The sequence below is a fragment of the Zootoca vivipara genome, chromosome 8 (assembly GCF_963506605.1).
Source record: "Zootoca vivipara chromosome 8, rZooViv1.1, whole genome shotgun sequence".
Taxonomy (NCBI): Eukaryota; Metazoa; Chordata; class Lepidosauria; order Squamata; family Lacertidae; genus Zootoca; species Zootoca vivipara.
In genome coordinates this window covers 682440-707777 of record NC_083283.1, presented here as the reverse complement: position 1 = coordinate 707777, position 25338 = coordinate 682440, and the positions used below count along the sequence as shown (strand labels likewise).

General features: G+C 55.1%; 2 protein-coding genes across 3 annotated transcripts; one reads left to right on the top strand and one right to left on the bottom strand.

Annotated features, from left to right (window-relative positions):
• Window positions 1-1853: 1853 nt before the first annotated feature.
• Window positions 1854-18520, top strand: SHARPIN (SHANK associated RH domain interactor). 2 transcript variants are annotated; one of them, XM_060278206.1, is made up of 14 exons: window positions 1854-2098; window positions 4451-4625; window positions 5342-5452; window positions 6677-6818; window positions 6974-7064; window positions 7224-7500; window positions 8619-8743; window positions 9003-9176; window positions 14961-15121; window positions 15220-15331; window positions 15636-15815; window positions 16852-16950; window positions 17260-17403; window positions 17867-18520. In XM_060278206.1, exons 1-14 carry the CDS (start codon window positions 1862-1864, stop codon window positions 17945-17947), a joined length of 2109 nt encoding a protein of 702 aa, XP_060134189.1. In that variant the 5' UTR covers window positions 1854-1861; the 3' UTR covers window positions 17948-18520. The 2 variants fall into 2 exon arrangements, 1 of the variants encoding a protein (XP_060134189.1); XR_009558089.1 differs by lacking the exons at window positions 15220-15331; window positions 17867-18520 and having other exon boundaries at window positions 17260-17394.
• Window positions 18521-18596: 76 nt separating this feature from the next.
• On the bottom strand, window positions 18597-24137 carry LOC118089769 (cytochrome c1, heme protein, mitochondrial). Its single transcript, XM_035124648.2, has 7 exons — window positions 24010-24137; window positions 21337-21530; window positions 20091-20217; window positions 19646-19803; window positions 19377-19537; window positions 19177-19277; window positions 18597-18931 (listed from the first exon to the last, which is right to left on the bottom strand). The coding sequence occupies exons 1-7, from the start codon at window positions 24097-24099 to the stop codon at window positions 18827-18829; spliced, it is 936 nt and encodes a 311-aa protein (XP_034980539.1). The 5' UTR covers window positions 24100-24137; the 3' UTR covers window positions 18597-18826.
• Window positions 24138-25338: the final 1201 nt, after the last annotated feature.

The following is a 25338-nucleotide window of genomic DNA, read 5'->3' as shown; positions in this document are numbered from 1 at the left end:
AAAAGCATCAATTCTTCGGCGATCAGCCTTCTTTATGGTCCAGCTCTCACTTCCATACATCACTACTGGGAAAACCATAGCTTTAACTATACGGACCTTTGTCGGCAAGGTGATGTCTCTGCTTTTTAAGATGCTGTCTAGGTTTGTCATTGCTTTTCTCCCAAGAAGCAGGCGTCTTTTAATTTCGTGACTGCTGTCACCATCTGCAGTGATCAAGGAGCCCAAGAAAGTAAAATCTCTCACTGCCTCCATTTCTTCCCCTTCTATTTGCCAGGAGGTGATGGGACCAGCATGTGTCTAGCAGCAGAATTTGGATATGCTTTTCCAATGCAGCCGCAATTCTTTTCCTTTTGGGAACGCCAAGCATTTAATGCAATCTTCTAAATGACCAGGATTATTCATTTCATTTTTAAAATTGCTCGCTGCTTTTTCCATATGAAGCAGCCACAAGAAAGATGATAATAATTTAAAACCAAATCTAGAATATCTCCGCAAAACCAGCGCAAATTCATCGAAAGGAATAATAAAGCACAATTCTGCTCCAGATGGCTCACTAGTCCAAAAGCATTATAGAGTGACACAGCCCTAGCCACTGTATTGGGATACCAGAGAAGGAACATTAGGCTCGCATCCCTCAGGAGGGAGTTCTACAAAATTGGCACCACCACCACCGACAAGCCCATGGGTCTTGTCAGGGGTGAGTATGTGGCAGCAAGCCTCTGAGGAAGGATTTAGCATGGAAGTCGGCTCCCCTGGTAGAAGGCCATCCTTCAAGCCTGCGAGATGTGTCTATTGTGGGCAAACATATTGCGATCAGTTTTGGTTGCCCTCTTTCATAGAAGTCATAGCAGTCAGTCACTTATTATTATTATTATTATTATTATTATTATTATTATTATTATTATTATTATTATATTTATACCCCACCCATCTGGCTGGGTTTCCCCAGCCACTCTGGGCGGCTTCCAACAGAAGTATTAAAATACAATAATTTATTAAACATTCAAAGCTTCCCTAAACAGGGCTGCCTATTAATAAACACGACAGGACACTAGAACTAGATCTCTCCTGTGGCAATTTGGATTGCAAACAAATGCTGGTGTTAAGTTCTTTCAGAGGGCTGTACTAACCAGAAAGCCCAGCTGCAGAGGGGTTCTTGGAGGTGACAGAAGTCTCCTTTGGTGTAACTCCCCAAACACGCTCCTTTGCCAATGGGCAGAAAAGTGTGGTGCTGGCGGAAGGAGCCTACTGTAGTGCAGAGGGGGCACAGCCCATGCTCCCTGTTGACAGTGCTGCTCCACACCAGCCTGAGAGCTTGGCACAAGGCCTGCCCTCCCAAGGGGGTAGCAGATTTTGCTCACAAGGTGCTAGCATAGCATCGTAGAATTGTAGGGTTGGAAGGGTTCCCAAGGGCCATCTAGGTAGCCTTGGACTACAACTCCCATCAGCCCCAGCCAGGAGGGCTGGGCGTTGAAATGCGGAAGGCAGGCGAGTTCTTTCCAGGCTGCAGCAACTCCAGGGGGTGGCCGCAACCATCTTTTAAGAAGCCCAAGTGCCGCATCGAACATGCTGTCCATATATATATATATATAGGAAGGCCAGAGCCGGATTTAGGTTTGATGAGGCCCTAAGCTCCTGAAGGTAATGGGGCCCTTTATATGTCCTTTGTCAGCAACAAATTGTTGCTGTTTTTTGTGCTGAATATATGCTATATGGTAATTTATGGACCTAATTGGTCCAAAATATATCTCCTGGCCCGGAACCTTGGAGTCGGGCGGCAGTTTCCCTCCGGCGGCGGGGAAGCGGATGGAGCCGAGCCGGAAGCGTCCGCGCTCGGCTTCCGGTTCCGGGCGGCGACTCGATGGCGGCGGCGCCGGGCTGCTCGCCGTCCCCGTCGGGCCTGGTGCTGCTGGCCTCGGCGAAGGCCTGGGTGCCGCGCTCGCCGGATGCGCCCTCTCCGCCGCCGTCGGCCTTGTCCGCGGCCTCGCCGGGCGGCCGGGAAGCGCGGCGCCTCTTCCGGCTCCAGCTGAGCGCGGCGCCCGGCCCCGAGCGCTTTCGATTCGGCTTGAGGAGCGCGGCGGAGTCGGGAGGCGAAGGGGTGAGAGGGGACGGGGAGGGGAGGGGCTCCGGGTCTCGGGCGGAGGCAGCGACATCGTGGAGCGGGGAGGCAGCAGGATACCTTCGGGGAGGTTGCTCCGCGGGCGCCTTGGGCCGCCCTTGGCTTTGCGTCGCGCCTTCCTTCTCCAAGGAGCTCAACGGGGGCATATGGGCCTCCTCCTCCTCCTCCTCCTCCTCCTCCTCCTCCTCCTCTCATTACCCCAACAACAACCCTGCGAGGTAGGGATAGGCCGACTGGCCCCCAAGGTCACGCCCACTGAGCTCTGTGGCCCAACGGGAATTTGAACCCAGGCCCTGGTCCGACCCTCTGGCCCTGCCACACAGGCTTGTCTCGCCAGCTTCCCAGAGGCGGCTGCCTCCTCCTCCTCTTCCTCCTCCTCCTCCCTGCCTTTCTTCCTCACAGGCTGTTGAAGCTCAGGGGCCGGCAGCTGCCCCAACCCGTCAGACTGGAGTGGGTGCATTTCAGCTGCTGGAGGGGGCTGCCCAGCCATGGGGAAGCAACGCCAGGGGCAAAGCCCAGGCTGTTTGGGGCCTTTGGGCCGCTGTTGGCCTTTGCTGAAAAATGTCCCTCTTCTCTGAGTGGCGCTGACTGCTTTGCCTCTTTCACAAGAGGTGCCCAAGAGGCCGGCAAAGTCACCCCTTCTTTTACAAGATCTGTTTCTCCCCACCCACCCCGCATTTTACAGGATGTCTCAATGTATGAACAATGCTTAGAAAAAGAATTAGCTGCCTCCTAAGTGTTTGTTAATTAACAACAACAACAAACAACATCCAGGGATTTGATCATATGATATCCAGCTCATATAGCCAAGCAAGGATCATGGTAGCAACCTGTTTCCGTTTCCCTTGCACTTCCATTTGTTAAATGCACTGATTTATTGGATTAAGTAGAAAGGCCAGGTCCGTTCCTCAACATGCCTTGGTCCATTGTGTGCTTCAAGTATACCTGCTCATAAGGTAAAGCTAAAGGTAAAAGGACCCCTGACCATTAGGTCCAGTCACGAACGACTCTGGGGTTGCGGCGCTCATCTCGCTTTACTGTCCGAAGGAGCCGGCGTACAGCTTCTGGGTCATGTGGCCAGCATGACTAAGCTGTTTCTGGCGAGCCAGAGTAGTGCACGGAAACGCAGTTTACCTCCCCGCCAGAGCGGTACCTATTTATTTTCTTGCACTTTGATGTGACGGCTAGGTTGGCAGGAGCAGGGACCGAGCAACAGGAGCTCACCCTGTTGCGGGGATTCGAACCACCAACTTTCTGATTGGCAAGCCCTAGGCTCTATGGCTTAGACCACAGCGCCACCCGCGTCCCATAATGTACTATTCATTAAAAACAGTTACATCCCCACCTTTCCATCGCATACAGCAGTACCCAAAATGGCTTGCAGTCAACATGTTGAAGAGTCCTTGAGACGGTATTGGTGGTCCAGCTCAAGGCATACTTGGAGGAAACGGATTATCTGGACCCATTTAAGTCTGGCTTTGGGTCTGGGCACAGCACTGAAACTGCTTTGGTTAGTGGTGTTTGGGGATTGTGCCTCGTATACCTCCTTGTATACCTCCGTATACCCTGCCCACCATACACAGGCCTTGCACTCATCATGAGGGGCTGTAAACAAATAGGGCAGAACAGGAAGGGACAGGCAGGCTCCTCTTGCTTCTTCCAGTGAAGTTCTAAAGACATCCCCACCCTGAGGCAGTATCCAGTGTTCCTGCAAGAGACTTGGGTGTTTTTGAAAGAGGACTGGACAAATTAACAAAGGAGAGGGCTATCGATGGCTACTAGTCATCATGGCTAAGCTCTGCCTTTGCAGTCAGAGGCAGCCATGCTTCTGAATAGCAGGTGCTGGAAACCACAGGAGGGGACGGGGCTCTTGGGCTTGAATCCTGCTTGTGGCTTTCCTGCAGGCATCTAGTTGGCCACTGTAAGAACCAGATTTTGGACTAGATGGGCCATTGGCCCGATTCAGCAGGTTCTCCTTCTGTTCTTAGGAGTTCCACTTGTAGAATGGAACTTTCCCCTCCTCCCTCTCTCCCCTGCCGTCCACTAGACACCCTCAAAATCAGCTCTGGAGGGATGAGAGAACGTCTCGAGCAGCTTTGCACCGAGGGGGGAGAGGAAGGGGGGAAGTCCTGTTGTTCAAGGAGAGGTCCATCCTTTGAGCTATTTAACAGGGGAAACAGCTTTCAGCATGAGCACTGATGAGGGGGAGCCTGATGAGACTTGTCTGAAGAATGAAACGGGTGCTTTCACCCCTGTGTTGCTTGAGGTAAAGAGGCCTCAACAGGAGCTATAGGACTTTGCACTCGCCCACTAATGTTTTTCTACTCCTAGGGCCTTGTTGAGTACAACCTCAGAGACATTTGCTATGAGGTGAAGACTGCCACTTGTCATGAGCTGAAGTTCTTGGCCCGCCCAGACGACCCCCTTGTTTTCCACTTTGAAGATGAGCATGAGGCACAGAAGTGGTGGACAGTCGTCAGCAGCTCCCTCCAGGAGCTCCAGAAAGGTCAGCTCCTGCCCCAGAAGGCACTTACCATGCCAGGGTCCAGCTTGCAGCTTCTGGGAGCGAGAGAGGGCATGACTCTTCTACAAGCCATGGCCTGTCAGTTCTGAAGAGGTGGTCAGCAGAGGAGAGGCCTGCCCTCTCGATGCAATCAGATGCACCTGCCTTGATCTGTAGGGCCGTTAGTATAGCAAGAAGGTGGAGAAAATGGGTTGTTGTGGCTGAACAGCTCTGGCGTGGGGGAAACAATGTGCCTCTGTGCCGCCCCCAGGCTCTCGCATCCAGCTACCCACGTGAGCTGTGCCATAGTCTCCTTTTCCAGGGCTGATTCTGCTCCTAAGTAAGCTGTGCTATAGCCACCTGATGTCTAGCTGCATTTGCAATGCTGACCAAGAGTGATGAAACCTGGTGGGGCAGGAGGGTGGAGACAGACTTGCTGTGCCCTCGAGAAAACCCCTGAGGGAAACGGGTTACCGGTAATTCTGCATCTTTATTCTTTCGTAAACCCTCCTGCTTATTACTGTATTCTGAAGCATAATCATTTCCTGTGTCAATGGAGTAGTCTCTGAATAGGCTCTGGTGCTCGAATCCTGCTTGTGGGTTTCCCACTGGCATCTGATTGGCCACTGTGAGAACAGGATGCTGGACTAGATGGGCCATCAGCCTGATCCAGCAGGCTAGTTTTATCTTCTTATGTTCTGTGTCTTTTCTCTCCCCAGCTACTGAGAGAAGCGGTTTGCTGACAGGACGGCCTTCTCCCCTTCCCTTGGCACTTTTCAACTCTCTGTCAGACACCAATGTCTCTCTGCCCTTGGAGCTTGCCAGGAAAGGTGGGTGGCTGATGGCACAGGACAGTGTGCCCTTGAAGACGCATCATAAAAGCTACACAGCTGCCAGGAAATGTGATGTTTGCATACTTGAAATTTCCCTCTGCCTGTATCAGGTTAGGCATCTGGTTTTGTTGCACCGTGGTAATGAGGAATGGGGGCATTTCGTGACGTATTGTTGAGAAGGTGAATTGAGAGAGAACTTGGTTTCAGTAATTGCCCAAAATCTCCCCCATATTTCTATGGCTCAGAAGCCATTTTGGCAAGCAAGAGGTAAACAGAGGAATAAATAATATCTATTTAAAAAGCAAGCTATGTTTATACTTCCTGTTGAACCTTTCCTTCCCATTGATGGTAATCCACTGGGGTGGGGGTTTCATTTGGTGCCCATGCAAGTCTTCATTTATTGATTGCATTAAACGCACTTGGTTGGTTTTATTTCCTTTTCTGTTGACCTCTTCCCTGAGTGCCTGCTTGATCCACCCCCTCAGTGGTGAGGAGTTGCTGGAAATACCCAGGGGCCAGATGCAGTTAAGTAGGAGGCCGCATCCAATGCTTGGGTTGGAGGTTCCCCAGCCATGCTTTGGGGCTTGCCACCAGAGCAGCATATATGCCCTGAAAGAGCGGCTGCTTGAGCTGGATGAGGAAGAGGGGGCTGCCCTTGCAAGCCCCTCCAACTGCCCCAGCTTTTTTTCATTTTTTTAAAAAGGTAAAAAACCAACCAGTCAACATAAATGAAGAGAAGAGTGTCATTTATTGCAGGTCCCCTCCTCCCCATTTTATCCTCACAGGAACCCTTTGAGGTAGGCTAGTCTGAGGGTGGATGACTGGCCTAGGTCCACACCCAGTGAGCTTTGTGGCTGACTGGGGATTCGAACCCTGGCCTCCCAGGTCCTAGTCCAAGTTCTACTGGAACTGAAGACAACGAAAACCAATCCAATAGCTGCACGAGGCCTCTGTGTGACTAAGAAAAGAGCAGGGTGCAAATGCTCAAAATCAGAATAAGAGAAGAAAGCTTCTACAACTCACTTGAAAGGAAGTCTTGGGCCAGGTTTGGGGCAGGGGGTGGGGCTGCTTTGGAGAGCTCTTGCTCAACAGTAGGTGGCTCCCTAGGAGGATTTCCATCACAGACCTTAGAGAACGGGGGTGGGGGGGGGAGGCTTGCCTGAGACGGGTGGCGCAAAACTTGACCTGGCCAGCTCATGCCTGGCTTTGTCTCCTCCTCAGAGGACCTGGCGCTCCACCTGTCCACTGCTATTGAGCTCGGGGACGAGGAGGAGGCCATGCGCTGTGCCACGCTGCTCGCCCAGCAACACGCTGCTCTGCGGATCCTGCTGAAGGAGTCCTGCTACCCCACGAGCGAGATCAGGTATGAGAGGAGGGAGGGCTGGGCAGGGAGCAGGTGTCTTTGGAGAAGGCTGGGTTATTTGGGGCCGGTTCCCTGCACGCCTCCTCTTCTGAAGATGGCCGATTGCGGGACGTGCTGTGCTTGTCTCACTGGCCGATTGATTCCCTCCCTTTTAGCATGAAGGTGCAGGTGGAAGACGCCACTTGCTCGACGAGCATCACCACCCGGGTCCACACCTACACCACCATTGCAGGGCTCAGGCAGAAGGTAACCCGGGCACAGCTTTTCAGGGGCAGGGAGGCCGTCTTCTGGCTCCTTCCCTGGGGCAGCTTCTGGGGGGAAAGGGCCCACAACTGCCTGGCTGCTTGGCCTGCTGCGGAGGCCTTCAGAGCTAACTCCCACTGAGCCCGTCTCTGCTTCCCCCAGGTCTTCCAGGATTACGGATTCCACCCCAGCGTCCAGCGCTGGATTATTGGCCAGTGTCTCTGTGTGGCTGACCGAACCGTTGGCTCTTACGGGATCCAGAAGGACGGCGACACGGCCTTCCTCTACCTGCTCTCGGCAAAGGGCGCCCACCTCTCTGAGCAGCGCTTCAAGGAGGACAGGGACTGGGTGTTGTTGCAGCCGCCTCCCTCGCCCCTCGCAGACAACACAGACGCCAGGCACAAATGCAGCACCTTGCCCACCTGCCTGCCCAAGAAAAGTGAGCAGGCAGGGAGCGCTTTGGGGGATGGCGGGGGCTCCTTAGGAAAAAAGGGGAAGAGCTTGCATCTGGCTAGAAGCAGGGGGTTCATTTCGGGACCCTCAGAACCTCTCTGGAAGGAGGTTACACCTCTCCCCAACAGCTTGTCTGCCTGCAAGTCAAGGCAATTTAAATCAGGAAGACAAAAGGCCACATTCAGTTACTAAAGTCCAGCTCCTCATTTATTCATATCTTTCCTACTCTGTGGTGCAAATCTGACCACTAATTTACAACTAAATGACAGATGGTTAACGTTTCATCCTTACATAGAATCATAGAATCGTAGAGTTGGAAGAGACCACAAGGGTCATCCAGTCCAACCCCCTGCCAAGCAGGAAACACCATCAAAGCATTCTTGACATATGCCTGTCAAGCCTCTGCTTAAAGACCTCCAAAGAAGGAGACTCCACCACACTCCTTGGTAGCAAATTCCACTGCCGAACAGCTCTTACTGTCGCCAAGCTTTGCATCTCTTTGTTACATCTGGATACATAGCTTGTGACAGTGTGTGGTTAACGGTCTAATCCTAAAACGGTATAAATCCATAAATGATGCTAATAGGAATCTTTCCCCTTTGTGCTGGGGAGGGGCTTAGGCTTGGCTGAGGGAGGGAGGGACATAGGAACTTGTGTGCTGAGCACTCTTCGCTCCTCCCTCTTCTTGTCCCTGGTGCTCTTTCTTGTTTTGCTCTGCCTTGGCCCACCCCCCCCCACCCCGTCACCCCAAAAAGAGGAAACAAACAGCAACAAAAATGACCTTCCTGTGACCACTAGGTGGCAGTCAGGCTTGATGGCTTCTGGGAGTCGGGAGGACTTTATTTCCTGAAAAGGAAACGGATATGATTTTTGTTAGAGTGCAAATTTGCATACCAGTTTTTCATGTTCCTAAAAAAGCCTCCTTTAATGTATCTGGAAGAGTTTAGAGGTTAACCATAGGGACAACATTTATTTGTTTAAACAAAGCTTGTGAACAATCATTAATCAGACTGATCAATATTAACCTGGCTTTTGTTTAAGAGAAACTTTGCAATAGTGACGTTCTTAGACCTCCTTCTTCTAAGCCTTCTTTTTCTGTTGCAGGTGTGAAAAATTCTAACAGGAAGAGGGATGTGGGCGAGAGCAGCCACTTCCTGGGGAAATTCCTCCCTGGCCACTCTCGAGCCCCTCCGCCCCCGGCTGCCGCCCCTCCTCCCTCTCCTGTGCCGGTACGTACTCCCTCTGCTAAGTGGCAAAACTCAAGGCAGCCGTCTCCCCATAGATACGCCCCCCCCTCTCTTTCCCAGTCCCTGGGCTTCCCATTCCCCTGGGCTCCCTGTAGTCTGCTCAAGAAAGGGGCCAGAGCGCCTTCTGGGGTGGGCCTCATCGCGTGGCTGCATCCTGGCCCACGGCCTCTTGGACAGGGGCTATCCTTGCAGGCGCCACGTCTAGCAGCCTCCTCTTCCTGCTCCTCGTCTCCCATTGCAGACTGGCTGGTCTTGCCCCACCTGCACCTTCATCAACAAGCCCACCCGGCCCGGCTGTGAGATGTGCAGCACAGACCGGCCTGCCAACTATGTGGTTCCCGGGAGCTACAGGCCGGATGAGGTGGAGCTGTGGCGGATGCAGCAGGAGAAGGAGGGCATCTTGCAGTACCAGAAGGTAGGTGTCTGGGTGTAGCTCCCTTCCTGTGCCTCACAGGCTGCTGGAGAAGCTCCCTGCAGGGGTCTGAAGCTCCCAGCTTTGTTGGCTCTCTTCTCCAGCTCCCTCTCCTTATTCAGCTCCTTAAGAACCCCAGAAGTCTCCTGCCAAGGGGAGCCTGTCCAGCTCAGCCAGCTGTTGCCCTAGTGGACAACCAGCTGCCTCTTCTGGGAAGCCCACAGGCAGGATCTGAAGGCGGCAGCAACACTCTCCCCACTTGCGATTCCTCCCAGCACCTGGTGTTATTCTGAGGGCAGGAAACATCGTCCTTGTGGCTGGTAGCAATCCAGGAAGCCAGCTTCCCAACTGTGTTCTGGAGGCTTTCAAAAGGATTCCCCATTTGAGAGGCACTTGCCGTTTCAAATTTCCTCGTAGAGTCTTCATGCAGATTCTTCTTAATTCTGGCATTTCTAGTTAGATGATGATGATGATGATGGTAAGTTCAGCTTATTAAATTTATTGATCACTTCACACAACCAAAGAGCTATTTACAAGAGAGGTGCTATAAATTTACATAATAAGAAATATGCTTTAAAAAGTGTTCATCCAAAATCACTTAAGTTCTGCACTGGCCAGAAGCCATTGTGGTTTACAAGTGGAGTATAAATTACGGAATAAAACTGCTGCATGGGGTGGAAGCAGGGTGGAAATGAACACGTCCTGCTTCCGAGGCTGCAGGTGCCTGGAGTCCACTTCCAGGAGGCCTGGTTCCCCCTTCCCCTCTGTCATGGCCGACGTCACACCTTTGAGTTTAAACATCTTTGGGCACAATCTCTGCCTGCAAAGGGAGGGAGGAAAAAGCCCCATGTCAGTATCTCCCCCTCCCTCCCCATGAAGTGGTCTCCCAACGTCATGGTGACGTCAGCTGGTTGACAGATGGGGAGCTAAGGGTCTAGCATACTGGCCAACTCCTGCTCCCCAACTATGTAGCTGATGTTTATATAATAATAATTTATATAATATATAATAACATAATAATAATATAATCTATAATGACTAATAATAATAAATAATTTAGTTCTTGCTTGATTCATTTTCTGAAATAATGAGATACTAATTATGATTTGGTTGACCCTTTTAATGTTTCGCCGGTGGTATTTTTTTAGTGCATTGTTTTCATCACATTCTAAGTAAATAGGCAAAACATGTTGTAGAGTGCACCAGAAAAAGAATAGAATTTCAAAATCTCTTGGGCTCTGCCCTTCACCTCCTGTGCTTTCCAGGGAGGTTGGGCCTGGTCTGGCCTGGCCTGAGGGAGGGAGGGCTGCAGTCCATTCTGGGGTGGGTGTGGGTGGTGGTGAAGGTGCAGGAGGCTCCAGGCAGCAATCTCTGGCGGCAGCAGCAGTGGTGGCGGCAGCAGCACCTGACGACTCTCTTCTCTTCTTTCTTCTTTCTCTTGTGGCAGGAAAAAGGAAGGAGAGAAGACGGTTCCGCTGTGCCCTGTGCCCACAGCCTGGGAACCCCGGACGACTTTATCCACCTCTCCTCGGAGTTCTCATAGCCACCTCAGAGCTGGGCCGCCATCGCCACCACTGCCTCTCCCAGCCTCGCAGGGGGGATGTGTCTTAGTCCCGGCTGCAGCACCAAGGGCTGCCAAGATGAGCCAAGCGGACAGTGAAGCACAAGGGGCAGGGCAGGGGCGGGCTTCTGTGGCTGCCCCCCCACCTTCCCCTTCTGAGAACAAGCAGCTGAGAGTCTTTGCTGCCTGCTGGCCCTTGGCTGCTACACTGGCTGGCCGGCCTTTGAGCAAAGCCATATGGGGGTCTGTGTTCTTTGAGAGCCCCCTGTGACGGCAGCAAGAGCTGCGTCCCACCTGAGCAGCTTTTGGGGCGCAGCCATGCAATGCTTGTGGGTTTGCCTAGCCTCCCCCCTTGCCTCTCCATTCCACCTGGGTCTTGGAACTCAGCCCTCTTCCCGGCTCAACTGGCAGCAGCCCAGAGCCCCCCTGCCTCTCTCTCTCGCTCATGGAAGACTGGAGCTGTGTGAGCCTTGGAGGTTGGAGCCACGAGAGCCCCTGCAGCGGGGCCGCCGCCTGAATCCCATGTGCTGTTCATAGGTTGTGATCCCCACCATGGAAAGGTGTTTTTGTGTGTGTGTGCTGCTTGCCCAGTGGAGGCAGTCGATCTGTGTTCTTTGACGCTGTGCATCAGATCTGTGGGCTGCCTGCCCAACCCACGGAGCCTGTTGCCCTGCGGGGGCTTCCTTCCTTTTTGCCCCCTGGTGCCTTCCTCCCTCAGTTGCCTTTGGCTCTCCTCCGCTCTGTCCTCAGGCCTGCACAGCCAGGGGGTCGTTGCTGCTTGCCGGGAGCCTCCCGGCTGCTGGCGTTGCGCTCCTAGCTCCGCTGGGGCCTGCGTTGAAGGTCTCTCCCCCCACTCCGCCCCCCCCATGGAGGCTGCTCTCCCCGTGTGCCTTTGACCAGGAGAAGCCATGGCCTGCCTGGCCTCGCTGCCGGAGGCAGAAATGCCCCAAAGGTCAGGCAGCGTTTGAACCCCAAGGCCAGGCTCTGCCTTGGGGACTTGCTTATGCTGAAGCTGGACTAGAAAAAGAGACCCTCTGCATTGCCCAGGACCTCTGCCGTGATAGCACTTTGAAAGAGAAATGCTGTAAACCCTCATCTCAAGGTGGTTGTTTCTCAGTGGGCCAGGGGGTGTTGCCGCCTGAGCGTTGGGGGTCTGCCCCAGCTCCTGCTCGTCCCAGCCAGCAGATCTTGGAGCAGGTGTCTCCCCTCGCCGTGGGGCAGTTGTTGCTGCCCTGGCCGCTGATGGGGCAGCAAACCCCCTTCTCTCTCTCTCTCTCTGTACTGAACACTGATTATTCAGCAGCAGAAGTTTTGGGACCTGTTTTGAAATGGCTTGATTTCTGCATAACGTGTTTGTAAATTTGATTTCTTTTTTTAAAAAAATGAATTGGAGAGCAAATCCTTTGTTCTATTAAACGATTCATTTGGGCTTGACAGTCCACCCTGGTACTTCTCTGTAGCGTCATTGATGGGGAAAGGGGACAGGGGCTCTTCAGGAGGTATGCATGTGGGTGGGGGGATGAGAGAGGGGGGTGGCTGAGGGGTCTCTGCTGTGAGCTGCCCCTCAAGAGAACTTCGGCGAGGCTCTCTTTGCCACAGGCGGCCCTTTTGCCTGCGAAGGAGTTGCTACAGCCACTTTAAATCAGCCTCATTGCCCCCCCCCCGGCTGATTTCATGGGTGTCTCATGTCTGGGGAACTGCAGGAGGTTTGCATTCCTTGCTTTAGTGGGGTACATAAAAACAAGCCACCAAAAATGGGACAGCAAAAGAATAAAAACTTATCATAAAACTGAACACTACCTTAAAATGTTTGCTGGAACAAGGAAGTCTTAGCCATGTGCCTAATTTCAACTAGCAGGGAGTTCCACAGGTTCAGGCCCACTGCACGGAAGGGGCAGGAATTAAGTTGTTGCATGGACAAGGAGGTCTGCTTGCACATGGAGTTTTTTTTCCTCGCTTCACATCCCTCACCTGCTAAATCTCTGAAGGTTTGGGCGATACCCCAGAATGGGTTCAGCAGCCCCACAGAGGCGTGAGGGGAGAAGTCCTGCTGTGCAAGCAGACCCCCACACCTAGCACTACACTGAATTCCACCCAGGGTTTTATTCTGTTGCGGCTTTTAAATCTTTGCGAAGTTCTGCATATTAAATATTTTATGAATTGCTTTGAGACATTTTGCAAAAAGTGAGGCACAATTAAACAAGCATAGAGGAGGAGGAGCGAGGCAGCCAAAAGCTCCTTCCATTGCAGGGGGTTGGACTAGATGACCCTTGGGTTACAACTCGCTCAGTTCCTTAATTCTGTGAATGCTGCTGTGATGTGCTTGCCAGACATCTCAGGATCCCGATTCCCCAAGAGTTGGGAGAATGAAAGCAGGAAAAAACTGTCCTTCCCCTCTGTCGTTTCTAGAGCAGAGAGCCTCTTGGAATGTAAACAAGCCCTAGAATAAAATCGCAGGACAATAAAGCACACCATTGGAAAGATCCTGCAGGTGCCAGGTGCCCTGGTCAGGGGCGGGTCTTCCGCAGGTGGTTAGGTCACCCCTTTGACCAAGTCTCACTCCGCCTTGCCCCCCCCCAAAAAATAGGCATGCAGCTGCTGGACTGCCTTAGACGGGGTGTAGCAAAAGGGCTCCTGAGATCAGGCACCCAAAGTCTGCATTATCTTCCAACATTCTTGCTGCTCTTCAGAAGGTGATGCTTTGGGACACCTCTTTGGGATCACCACCTTCCTTTTATGCCTCTTCCCAGAGTGTTTGTTCCAGAGTCTTGTATCCTACTTTTCCCATCAGGCTTTTTGGGGGCGGGCGGGCATTTTCACTCCATTTCTGTCACGGACCAGCGGCTGGATGCAGAGGAGTGGTGCGAGGCACCAGCCGAGGAACCCCCAGGGGAAGAAGGCTCAGAGCCCAGGAACTGGTGGTTGGACAACGATGCCTGGTCAGAGGGAACAGGCTGGGAGGTGAAGAGGCAACCGGGTTTAGTGAGCAGGAAGAGGCTGTGGCAGAGGGCAGTCCAGACTCAGAGGCAGGAGACAGAGGGGAGACCAGCTGCTGAAGAATCCAGGCGGTCTCTCCCTCCTGCGGCAACCAGCTCCCTTCCCTGCTGGTCTCCCAGAACATGCAGAGAAATGAAAAGGGCAGAGGAGGAGAGCTGCCACAGTCCATGGGCAGGGGGGGCAGCTGCCCCCCTAGAAGCAGGGCCGGCGGCGCTGCCGGCGGGGATGGTGGGCAGAGGCGGAGGCGGAGCACAGCCCGGCAGAGCGCGAGTTCGGCGTTCTCGCCCACTGCACTGCGCCCTCCCTCCAGCTCCCCGTTGCGCCCTCCGGCAAGACCAAGCGCGGCGGGGAACCAGAGAGTGCAACGGGAAGCTGGAGGGCGCGGCGGGCAGGAATGTCGAACTCGCGCTCCGCTGGGCTGTGCTCCGCCTCCGCCTCTGCCCACCAGCCCCGCCAGCAGCGCCGCTCTCACCCATGGCTGCGCGCTCCACCTGGGCTCTGTAGCCCCGCCCATGTTCCCACTTTGTGGCCCCTCCCCTCCCATGCCTTGGGCCCCCCTTGCCCCCCCTAGTTTTGATCCTGGGTACGCCCCTGCCACAGTCTCCGCTTGCTTGAAACAAACTCTGGAGAGGAGGGGACTTAGGCAGCTGCGGGAAGGCAGGGGGCCTCCAGTCCTTGCAACTGCCTTATTGGGGCAAGACCTACTGGGAACAGTTGCTGGGATCACTGGGCCTGAACTGTTTTGGTTCCTTTGATTAAAGAGTTAACTTCAACTATACTGGTGGGCTTTTTAAATTGCTGGCTCTGGCTCATGATAATATCTTTATGCACCAGGCAAAAATGTTCCTCTTTCACTGTTAAAACAATCTGCGGCCTTTTAAATGTGCTTGGGGGTGGGCAGGTTGGGTTTTTTTCCCCTTATTATGTTACGCATTTTGCATTTTTATGTTGTAAACCACCCTCTGATCTTTGGAGGAAAATAACAACAACAACAACAACAACAACAACAACAACAACAACAACAATAATAATAGGGCTTCTGCCCCTTTTTGCAGAGTTAGGAGGGTCTCCAACGAGTTACAGCTGACCCTCCAAATCTCACCCGGCAGGCCATGCAAGAGAGCCTGGGTGGTGGGTGTGCCCAGGCCGAGCCCCCTACCCACCTTTAACCAGGGCACTCTGGCCTGGCTGCTGGGCAACCACCACCTGCCCCTATTTGCCCCCTCCAGGCCCAGGAGCAAGAGCGGCTGCAGAACTTCCAGCAGTTGCAGCAGCTGGATGAGGCGGCGCTGGTGCCCAACCGGGAGGAGATCGAGTGCCGCATCTGCTACCTGAATGTGGAGCCTGGCGAGGGCGTCTTGCTTCGGGAGTGCCTGCACAGCTTCTGCAGGTAACCTGGCCTGCCTGGTGCGGGAGGGACCGGGGGTGGGGGTGGGGGAAGGGTGCTGTGACCTGACCCCCCCCCTGCCACCCCTCCTCCATTTCTAGGGACTGCCTGCGCCAACTGATCAACTGCAGCGAGGAGCCCCAGGTGGCCTGTCCCTTCCGGGACGACTCCTACGCCTGCAGCAGCCACCTCCAGGACAGGGAGATCCGGGCGGTGAGTCCGCAGGGGTCAGGGATCCCTAGCTCCCCCTTGCCCTGCCACGGTCCTTCATCGAGAGCGTTTGGAGGTGCAAAGTGGCATTTTGAGCAGGCCAGCTCCGGCTGGCAGACAGCTCCGGAGGTCTTTTTTGTAGAGCTGTCCTCCTGCAGACGGAGGGAGTGGAGGAGGCTGCCATGGCCCGAAGCTCCTTTGATTTCCACCCCCTTCCGGCTACAGAAGCCAGGGGGTGCCCCAAGGCCAGCCCATGCCCTGCCCTCCCTATCTCAGGCGCTCTAAGTCAGCTCCCTGGTCTCCGCAGCTGGTGTCGTGGGACGAGTACGAGCGCTTCCTGGAGCGGAGGCTGGCCGTGGCCGAGAGCAGGGCCCAGAACAGCTACCATTGCCAGACGGCCGACTGCCTGGGCTGGTGCATCTACGAGGACGACGTCAACGAGTTCCGCTGCCCCATCTGCCGGGCCCTCAACTGCCTCGTCTGCAAGGTGAGCCCGGTCAAGGGGCAGCACTGGGCCCTCGGCTCCCCACCTCTGCTGGGACTGGCTCAGGGGCTGGAGGAAAGAATGAACGAGAAGTGCAGGCAGTCCTGCATTGCAGGGGGTTGGACTAGATGATCCTTGGGAGTCCCTTCCAACTCTACAGTTCTGTGATTCTGATGGGGCTAGGATGTTAATCAGCAGGAGTCCTGCAGGTGGCCAGAGCACAGGGCCCCCCTCCCCCCCCATTTTGCCTTTTGAGCTGTCAGCAGCCTCCAGGCTGCCTGTTTTCTAGTGTCTTTCAGAAACACTGGAGGGTAGAAATGTCCTTGAAGGAATCAAGTTACTTGATGTACTTCCTCTGCGTTCTGGCCCCCTGGGGGAAGGGAGGCAGGATGATGGTGAGGGTGCTCCTGGGCACCAGAGGGCAAAGGTGGTGGTCATGGTAGGGGGCAGCCTGGGTCGACACATGCAAAGGGGAAGGGCAAGGCCCCTTTGGGATGTTTCACCACGTAAAAAGAGAATCTACTGGATCAGGCCAATGGCCCACCTAGTCCAGTCTCCTGCTCTCAAGAGTGGACAAGCAGGTGCTCCAAAGGGAAACAGGCAAGCAGGATTTGAGCACAAGAGCAACTCTCCCCTCCTGCGGTTTCCAGAATCTGGTCTTCAGAAGCATCGCTGCCTCTGCCTGGAGGCTGAGCAGAGCCTCCTGGCTTGGGAGCCACCCACAGACAGTCCTGCCCTCCATGAATTTCCCCAATCCTCTTGGGGGTGCGAGTTCCACAGTTTATCTAGGCGCTGCCAAGCTCTCCATCTCCAGGTTGTGGCAGCTTTTGACTTTCAGAGAGGGACACTCAAAAATGGTGCCGACCCGTGCGAGGCGATGGCCGCTCTGCCGTCGGTATGCGTCGGCTTGGCTTAGGACGCCTCGGCCACTCGGGGGGGAGGGGGTCCTGGGGCTGCTGTTGACCCTGTCAATTTGAGCAGCAGAAAGGAACCCTTCGCAGGGATGCCAAGGGTTTGATTCTCTCCCCTCCACCCCCAGGCCATCCACGAGGGCATGAACTGCAAGCAGTACCAGGACAAGCTGCAGTTCCAGGCTCACAACGATGCCGCTGCCCGCGAGACCAGCAACATGCTGAAGGTGAGCTGGCCAGGAAGGGGCTGTATTTCACGGCCGGGGGGGGGGGGGGCTGCTGTGCTTCTTCCCATCCCAATGAAACATTCAAAGCCCAAGTTCCTTGGCATGGTTTAGGCACTGGCACAGAACACAGAGCCGGGATACCTCAGAGGGATCAATGCCAGGGGTGGGTGTGTGGGTGTAAGATGGGGAGCAGCTCCAAGGGACTGGACTGACAGTCTCCCCAGAGGGCATTACAGAGGGTTGGACTACATGACTGGGGGAGCCCTTCCCCTCTGGATCTATGGCCACCCTCTCTCTTGTCTCCGCCAGACGCTGGTGCAGCTAGGAGAGGCCATGCACTGTCCTGTCTGCCACATTGTGGTGCAGAAGAAGGGGGGCTGCGACTGGCTCCGCTGCCCTGTCTGCCAGACGGAGATCTGCTGGGTGACCAAGGGGCCGCGCTGGGGGCCTGGGGTAAGTAAGCATGGGAGGAAGGGAGCGGGCTCAGGATGGAAGCTGGCGCGGGGTCTGGCACACCAGGAAGGAAGCAGGGTTGGGCAGAAGGAGGGATGAGAGCCAGGCTTTGCCTCCAGAAGAGACCAACGGGGCCTGGACGAAAAACCAGGCTGGCTGGTTAGCTGCTCCCAATGTTCACAGGGGGTGGGGGTGGCCCAGAGGGTATCCCAGCAGAGAGATAAATGGAGGGAGCGAGGGGTGCCAGAGGATAGGAAGTTTTAAGCGAAGTCTCAGGTGGAGGTGGACTGTGGACTGGAAGAGCCCAGCGGAAGCAAGTCTGAGGCCAGCAATGACCTGCCTTGCAGACGTCGGGAGACAGGCTCCTTGGGACCAGATCATTAGGAAGCTCCACTCCGCGGAACTCACTCCAGGCTGGGCCGCAGGTCTCCCCCTTGATGTGCTTTGTCCTCCTCCCTGGCAGGGTCCCGGGGACACCAGCGGAGGCTGCCAGTGCAACGTGCGTGGGGAAAAGTGCCACCCCAATTGCCAGAACTGCCACTGAGCGCCTGCCCAAGGGGCAACATCAGATGCTGCCAGGACTCCCATCGGCAAGGAAGGAGCCTCTGCACCAGGAGATGAGAAGCTGGCTGGCCTTGGGGAGAGGTCTCAGCATGGCTGGCTGCTCCCTCCTTTGGCTTTCCTCCCCGGACTTTAGAGGATGCAGCAGATGAAAGACCCACCCCCCCACCCACCCATTGTGGCTGCAAGCAGATGCTCTGCCCCCCACTCCCTGCACTGACCTCAGAGGGGCAGAAGGGCTGTATTGGCCCTGCCCTGCTTCCACCCCACTGTGCCTTGGAACCCCAACCCTCACCACCCCTTTTGCACTACCAGAATCTCACTCCGTGGCGAAGGAGACTGGGCTCCCCAAAGGGCTCCCACCCCTGGAAGCCCCCTTGCCTCAACTGACAGCCCCCGGCGTAGAGTGCTCAGCTTTGGGGGAGCAACATCAGCACCCAGGAAGGGGGAAAGTGTCCAGGAAGTATGCTGCTGCACAGGAGGGGACAAAAAACCCCTTCAATAAAAAAGAAAAGTAAAAACGCGGGGCATGCGCAGGAGATTTTTTTTTCCCCTGGGGGGTGGGGGTGGAGCAGCCACTCAAGACAATCCATACAATGTACCACCTGGATTTCAACACAGACACCAGCTGCTTATTTCTGGTTGAAGAAACGCGTTTTATTGGGTTCCTGCCACCCCTTGCACCCAGGGTCCTCCTCTTCCCAAGGCTTTGTGGGGGACTGGATGGATGGAGACATTAAATAACAGCAAATGCATGGAGCAGAGCACCTGTCCGCCTGCCAGTCTGTACATACATTCCAAGGGCAGGAGAGGCAGCGCAGCTCAGGCATCAGAGAGAGGTCTGCCCCACCGGCAGCATGGGTCACTTGGGGGGCCGGTAGGCAATCTTCCTGCTCTTTAGAACGGACCATCTGTGCCGCTTCAAGTAGTAGGTGAGGGGCAACAGCAGACCCATAATCAGCGCCATCTGGGGGGGGGGGGGAAGAGAGACAGCCCGGGGGGGGGCATGAAGTCACTTTTCTACAGAGAGACTTCAGGAGATGTCCAGGAAAGGAACCACTGGAGCCCCCACCCCCTGGCCTTCCTAGGAGAGCAGCACACAGGCAGAAGGGAGCAGTTTCAGCAGGCATGTTAGTGTGCCCCCAGACCTCCCACTGGCTCGCTCTCTGAGGGCAGCCAAGCTCCTGCCACATGGAGGGCTCCCAGACCCACCTTCAGACCCATCCGCTTGCGGTGGTCGTGCTCCGGCTCTGCCGCCCACCGCAAGAAGGTGCAGACGTCCTTGGCGATCTGCGACATGGTGGCTGGAGTGCCTGCACAGGAGGGCAGAGGAGAGGTTTCCATCATTCCTTTTTATTCCGCCGCGAGGCTCCACAACCAGCCCAAGGGGAGTCCTGCCCGGCCCCACTTACCGTCCTCAAACTCCAGGATCTCGTTGTAGATCGGGGGTGCCATGCCAATCGCCTCCCCAGGGAAGAAGGGGTTGTAATAAAGCCCCTCTCGTATGCTCACACCACCGGGTGGATCACAGTAGCCAGTGAGGAGGGAAAACACGTAGTCCTCACCTCCGTGCCTGGAACAGAAGGGCAAGGGAGGCTCAAAACCACCAACCGCCAGGAATAGCACAAAACCATGCCAACGGCCACCCGCCTCACTCCAGTCCTGGTTTGGGCAGCGTTACCTGGCATTGACGATGTAGCTGAGGTCGGGGGGCACCGCCCCGTTGTTTGCAGCTCGTGCTGCTTCGGGATTTGGGTAGGGCTTGGGAAAGTAATCCGAGAGCTTTCCAGGCCGCGTGAACATCTCGCCATCCTCATTGGGTCCATCCTGCACCTCAGTCTAATGCGGGACAGGCCAAACTTGAGTGCAAGAATCCCAAGCCGCCCCAGAGGGCCAAGCTTCCCACCCACCCAAGAATGACTTCTCCCTCCCCCCCCACCTTCCAGTATGATTTGGTCTCCCCCCCCCCAACACCACCAACCAAGCCGTCCATAAAGCCAGGCAGCCCAGGAGAGCCCCCGAGTCAGGGACCAGCTGTGCAAGGGGCTCCAGGACATAGCTTTGCCAGCCACAGCAACCCCAGCCCCCCCCACTTCCCTGTGCCCCCCCCAAAGCTCAAAGCCTACCTCTTCAGCCAGGGCCTTGGCTTCCTCTTCAGTGTGGCTGACACCAATAAGGTTGCGAAAGGCCAGGTATTCCATGCTGTGGCAAGCGGAACACACCTGCTTGTACACCTGGTAGCCACGCCGGACGCTGGAGACAAGCCAAAGAAGGTTCTGGTGTGTTTCTAGCCCCCCTTCTAGTTATGACCCTCCTGTGACAGCTTACAACTAATACAATATATCAAACAGTATCTTTTTAAAAAGAAAAACCAAACTTGGAAGTCAAACAATTAAAGATAGCAGCAGCCAATAGAGAGGATGAACGCAGGCAAGAGTTTTCCTTCCTTGGAGGTGGATGGGACACTCTGGGGCAACTCCCCCAGCAGGCAGGGAGGAAGCATCTTCTGGGAGCAAAGGCAACGGCGCCTACGCAAGGGAATGGGAAGTGTTGCACCCACTGCTGAAAATAGGGCACAGCCAGTGCCCAGGTGGGTGAAGAAAGGCGAGAGCACAAAGCAAGGCAGGGCATGAGCGCATGGACTTGAGGAAAGCGACGATGGGGTCACCGTAACAGGGAAGAAAGCAGCCTTTGCTTCCTGCTTGGGGAGAGAGAGGGTGGGAGACGGCAGGGAAGCGGCTCCAGCATCCTCACCAAGAGGCAACTACACTGGTCCCTCGGTTTACGAACTTAATCCGTTCCGGAAGTCTGTTCTTAAACTGAAACCATTCTTAAACTGAGGCACACTTTCCCTAATGAGGCCTCCCGCCCCTGGTCCCTTCCACCGCCCGGCTTCCGTTCGTAAACCGAGGTAAAGTTGGCAAACCGGGACACAACTTCTGGTTTTGCAGAGTTCGTAAACCAAATAGTTTGTAAACAGGGCTGTTCTTAAACAGAGGTTCCACTGTACAGGAGGCCTTGGTGGTCAAGGAAGGCCAAGGAGGTGGCAGATCCTGGCAACTGTCAGCTGCTGGAAGGGCGTTGACAGAGAGGAGACTTAGTTCTTATCTGTACATCTCGGGATGGGAAGAGGAAGCAGAGCATGGGGGCGGGGAGAGGGGAGGAGCTTGTGCTTGACATGAGCCATCCGGCCGAGAAACCAAGACAGGGCCATGGGCACAGGGCAACCACTGGCATAGCTAACACCACACACCTCCAATGCCTACCTAGCAGGCTGCAAAGGGGAAGAGATGCACCAGTTCCCATAAATCTCTCCCTCTCTCCCCCCCCCCGGCTGTTCTGCCTCCCTCGCCACCTCTGCCCGAACCGCACCTGCTGTGATCCAGAGACGACAGCATGCCGTTGTGACTCCAAGGGTAGTTGGGGGGGTGGAGCTCCAGCTCGCCGGCCTTCACTGCAGTGTGGAGAGCCAAGGCCAGGCCTGCTCCGCCTGCCGTCAGCACCCCCAGCGTGGTCAGGGCCACCTTCTTGCCTCGGGAGAGACCGGCCAAAGAGGTCAGGTTGGCCTGGGGGGAAAAGGACAGCAGAGTGAATTCGTGGGCAGCGACAACAGGCTCCTGTAGAGGACTTTTGCCTAGTATTCTTCTGTGAACCACCCTGAGACCTCCAGGGAAAGGGCAGTATATAAATTCTAATAATAATAATACAGTCGTACCTTGGAAGTTGAATGGAATCAGTTCCGGAAGTCTGTTCAACTTCCAAAACGTATGGAAACCAGAGTACGGCTTCTGATTGGCTGCAATCAGAAGCCGCGCCGGATGTTCAGCTTCCGAAAATCATTTGGAAACCGGAACATCCACTTCCGGTTTTCAATCGTTTGGGAGTCAAAACATACAAGTTCCAAGGCATTAGGCAACCAAGCTACGACTGTAATAAAAATAAAAATACAAGCGGCCTCCCAAACACCACATCAGACGATCCATCCATCTAGTCTCATCTATTCTGCGAGGGGGGGCGGGCGAATCAGGGTCTAAACTACCTGAATGAATGAATGGACTAGCAGCAGCTCCCCAGCCAAAGACCTCTGCTCCTTTTAGCTGGGAGATACTGGGAGACCAGAAACTGGGGCAATCTGCATGAAAAGCAGGCAATCCTCTACAAGCCAAGAACATGCCTTGTGGGGGTGGAGGAAAGGGGCCATGAAAGGCAGCCTGAAAATGTTATTACTGTATGGTTTTATACTTTTACATTGTTATAAACTGTTGTAATATATTTCTATGATACAGCACTATATATTTTTTAAAAATAAGTAAAATAAAATACCAAACCCTACGCCAAAGGATAAATGGACATAAATCTGACATCAGGAACCACAAGACAGAGAAACCAGTAGGAGAACACTTCAATCTCCCAGGACATTCTATACAAGATCTCAAAGCAGCTGTTTTATTACAGAGAAATTTCAGGAACAGACTGGAAAGAGAAGTTTCTGAATTGGAACTCATTACCAAGCTTAAAACCATGGAGCCACCTGGGATGAATAAAGACATGGGATTCTTATCTCATTATGCATGATCAAGCTTTCTTTAGCGCCTCTGCCCTTGCTCCCCCCCCCCCCGGACTAATTGCAGTCATCAGCAGTCGTTAACAGCCATCTACAGGTTTACCACTCCCATCAGCCCATCACCCATCCCCACCACCCTCTATATATATATAAGGGTCTGACACTTCCATTTCCAGTGTATCTGAAGAAGTGTGCATGCACACGAAAGCTCATACCAAAATAAAAACTTAGTTGGTCTTCTGAATGCTACTGAAGGAATTCAGGTGCTACTGAAGGAATTTTTTTATTTTGCTTCGACTCAGACCAACACGGCTACCTACCTGTAACTAAAATAAAATAGGTAAGACTAGAGGATGAGCAGCGCTACAACCGTTAGGAGATGCCTCAAGGTTCCTGGGGAGGGGGTCCCTTGGCAAAGTCATCGTGTTGCATCCAGCACATACAGAGGTATGCTCGAGAAGAGCACACTGGAGATTAAGCACAAGAACAGCAAGCGAACCCCAAGCACACCCATCTAGGCTTTGTGGCCAGAACCGATGTGTTCTTCATGCAAAATGCAGAGGTGACAATGAGCTGTGGATCAACCTCTATTCCTGAAGCCTCTGCAGGTGCCCCAAATTGCCACCTCCGAAGGACACAAGCTGTACTTCAGGTGGTCACGGCAGGAATCCCAGAGAAGCTTCCACTCCCTACAGCCCTCCGGACCCAGCGGACCAGAGATCAGGACCCCCTTCTTGCCCTGCTTTGCGTGGTCCCTGTCCCCATGCCTGGCTGTCCAGCTCCCTCAGTCTGCTGTTCTCCAGTCGCATCCTGAGTAGGGCCGGATTTAGGTTTCTGGACCTGACAGGTATCTAAAGCCATTTGCACATGCAGAATGTAGGCACCTTATGTACGTAAGAAATGAGCAAACCGGGAGCAGGCGAGCAGGCGGGGCCCGTGACTTACATCATAGGAGCCTGCACAACACAAAACACTGTTGCTGCATGTAGGTTTTATTTCGTTTTTTATCTTATATTTTTGCAAATGTACACCCAGTTTTTTTGGGGAGGGGCCCAAGAGAGTGGGCTAGAGCTTATACGTAAATCCGGCACTGATCCTGAGAACAAGGAAGGCCCTTGGCTCCGGCTGCACCGCTCCTTCTCCCAGGGCGGACAGGACGACCTCCGAAAGGCAGCTGCCCCCGGGGAGGAGGCATCGCCCAGGGCGAGGGAGCCCCAGACCTTCGGAGCCCCCCCCCCCGCCCGGCGCGCAGGGAGGGAATGCTAGTCCCTTCCCAGGGAGAAAAGCGACCTGCGGAACTCCCCGCCACGGGAAGGAGAGCAGCTCGGGGTCCCCGCCCTCCGCCCGGGACGCCTCTTCCGGGGCCCCCGGGCGGGGGGCGGCGGGTGACCCCTCGGGGGACGCGGTGACCTTGGGCTCCTCCCGGCCGGGCGGGGCGGGGCCTCTCGGGGAGGAGGGGCGGGGCCGAGAGCGCGTCTTACCCGCGGGCGGGGCCCCCCGGGCAGGGGAGGCAGCAGGAGGCCCCCCCGGGATCGCGCCAAGCTCCGCGCCGCTGCCGCCGCCGCCGCCATCTTGCAGAGGAGCCGGTCAGCCCAGCCACCCACAAGGCACCGCGCGCCGGAAAAGGGGGCAGGCCGCCGTCACTTCCGGAGAGGGGAGGGGCTTCCCGGCCTCAGGCTCCTCCCCCGGGAGGAAAGAGGCGAAGAGAGCGGCGGGGGGGTCTCGGAAGGGAGGAATCAGAATAGGGAGGGATACCCAGGGGGCATCTAGTCCAGCCCCGGCCAGGCGCCCAGGACGGGTGGGCGTCCAGCCTCTGCTTCAAGGCCTCCCAGAAACGGAGCCCGTTCCGCCATCAGGCAGAAAGTTCTTCTTTCTTGCCACTTGCAAGCCACGGGTTCGAGTCCTGCCCTCCAGAGCAGGAGAAGCCAAGCAGGCTCCCTCTCCCGCGGGGCGGCCTTTGAGAGACTGGAAGGCGGCTCTCCTCGTCTCCGCTTTCCCAGGCTGAACCTACTAGCCAGCTTCTTCAACCGCTCCTCATCAGGCTGGGCCTCCAGACCCTTCCTCGTCTTGGTCGCCCTCCGAGCTGGTGGGAGAGCCATAGCGGATAAAAGGAAGCCCCTTTCCACGCCCTGCAGAGCTAAACTGTGGAACTCCCTCCCACGGGACGGGAGGAAGCCCCATGGCCACGAACTCGGATGCATTTAAGAGAAGACTAGGCAAATTCATGGGGGAGGCGATGGGTGGCTATCTTTTGTCTGCCCCGCTGGATGCCGTAATGCTGGAGGAGGAGGAGATGCTGCTCTTGCGGGTTTTGCATCGGGGCACCTGGTCGGCCACTGTGAGGACAGGAGGCTGGACTCGATGGGCCACCTTGGGCTGATCCAGCTGGTTCCTGTGCAAGGCCAGCTTGTCTATTGTTACCGGAAGTTTAGGCTGCGTATCACTCTTCATATGTGTAGCTCTATGGGAAGGGCGAAAGAATCCCCATAGAGCTATAAAGTCAAGAGAGGGCCTTCTCCTCCTGCAGATGGGACGCTTTCCTCGTCGTGGCTGGAAGCGGGAGGGGTGCCGGCCAACGCCAGCCCTGCAGTGCAGCCCGCTTTGAGTCTCGCCCAGCTCCCGCCCCTCCTCTTGCATAGCTGTCAAGTTCTCCCTTTTTTAAAGCTAAACTCCCTTATGCTGAATAGGCTTCCTCGCGAGGAAAGGGAAAACCTGACAGCTATGCTCTTGGCGAGGCTTCTCGGCGTCAAGCGGGAAATGCCAGTCGGGGGAGGAGCCGCTCTGCAGTGTCATCTCGTTGCGCTTTCTAT

Excerpts from the sequence above, each read along its gene's own strand:
- SHARPIN (XM_060278206.1), top strand. The coding sequence starts at position 1,862 with ATGGCGGCGGCGCCGGGCTGCTCGCCGTCCCCGTCGGGCCTGGTGCTG. Across the intron at positions 4,626-5,341 it reads CCTCCAGGAGCTCCAGAAAG|CTACTGAGAGAAGCGGTTTG; the intron begins GTCAGCTCCTGC and ends TTCTCTCCCCAG. Across the intron at positions 15,332-15,635 it reads AGGACAGGGAGATCCGGGCG|CTGGTGTCGTGGGACGAGTA; the intron begins GTGAGTCCGCAG and ends TGGTCTCCGCAG.
- LOC118089769 (XM_035124648.2), bottom strand. The coding sequence starts at position 24,099 with ATGGCGGCGGCGGCGGCAGCGGCGCGGAGCTTGGCGCGATCCCGGGGG. Across the intron at positions 19,804-20,090 it reads CCAAGGCCCTGGCTGAAGAG|ACTGAGGTGCAGGATGGACC; the intron begins GTAGGCTTTGAG and ends GTCCCGCATTAG. Across the intron at positions 18,932-19,176 it reads GCAAGCGGATGGGTCTGAAG|ATGGCGCTGATTATGGGTCT; the intron begins GTGGGTCTGGGA and ends CCCCCCCCCCAG.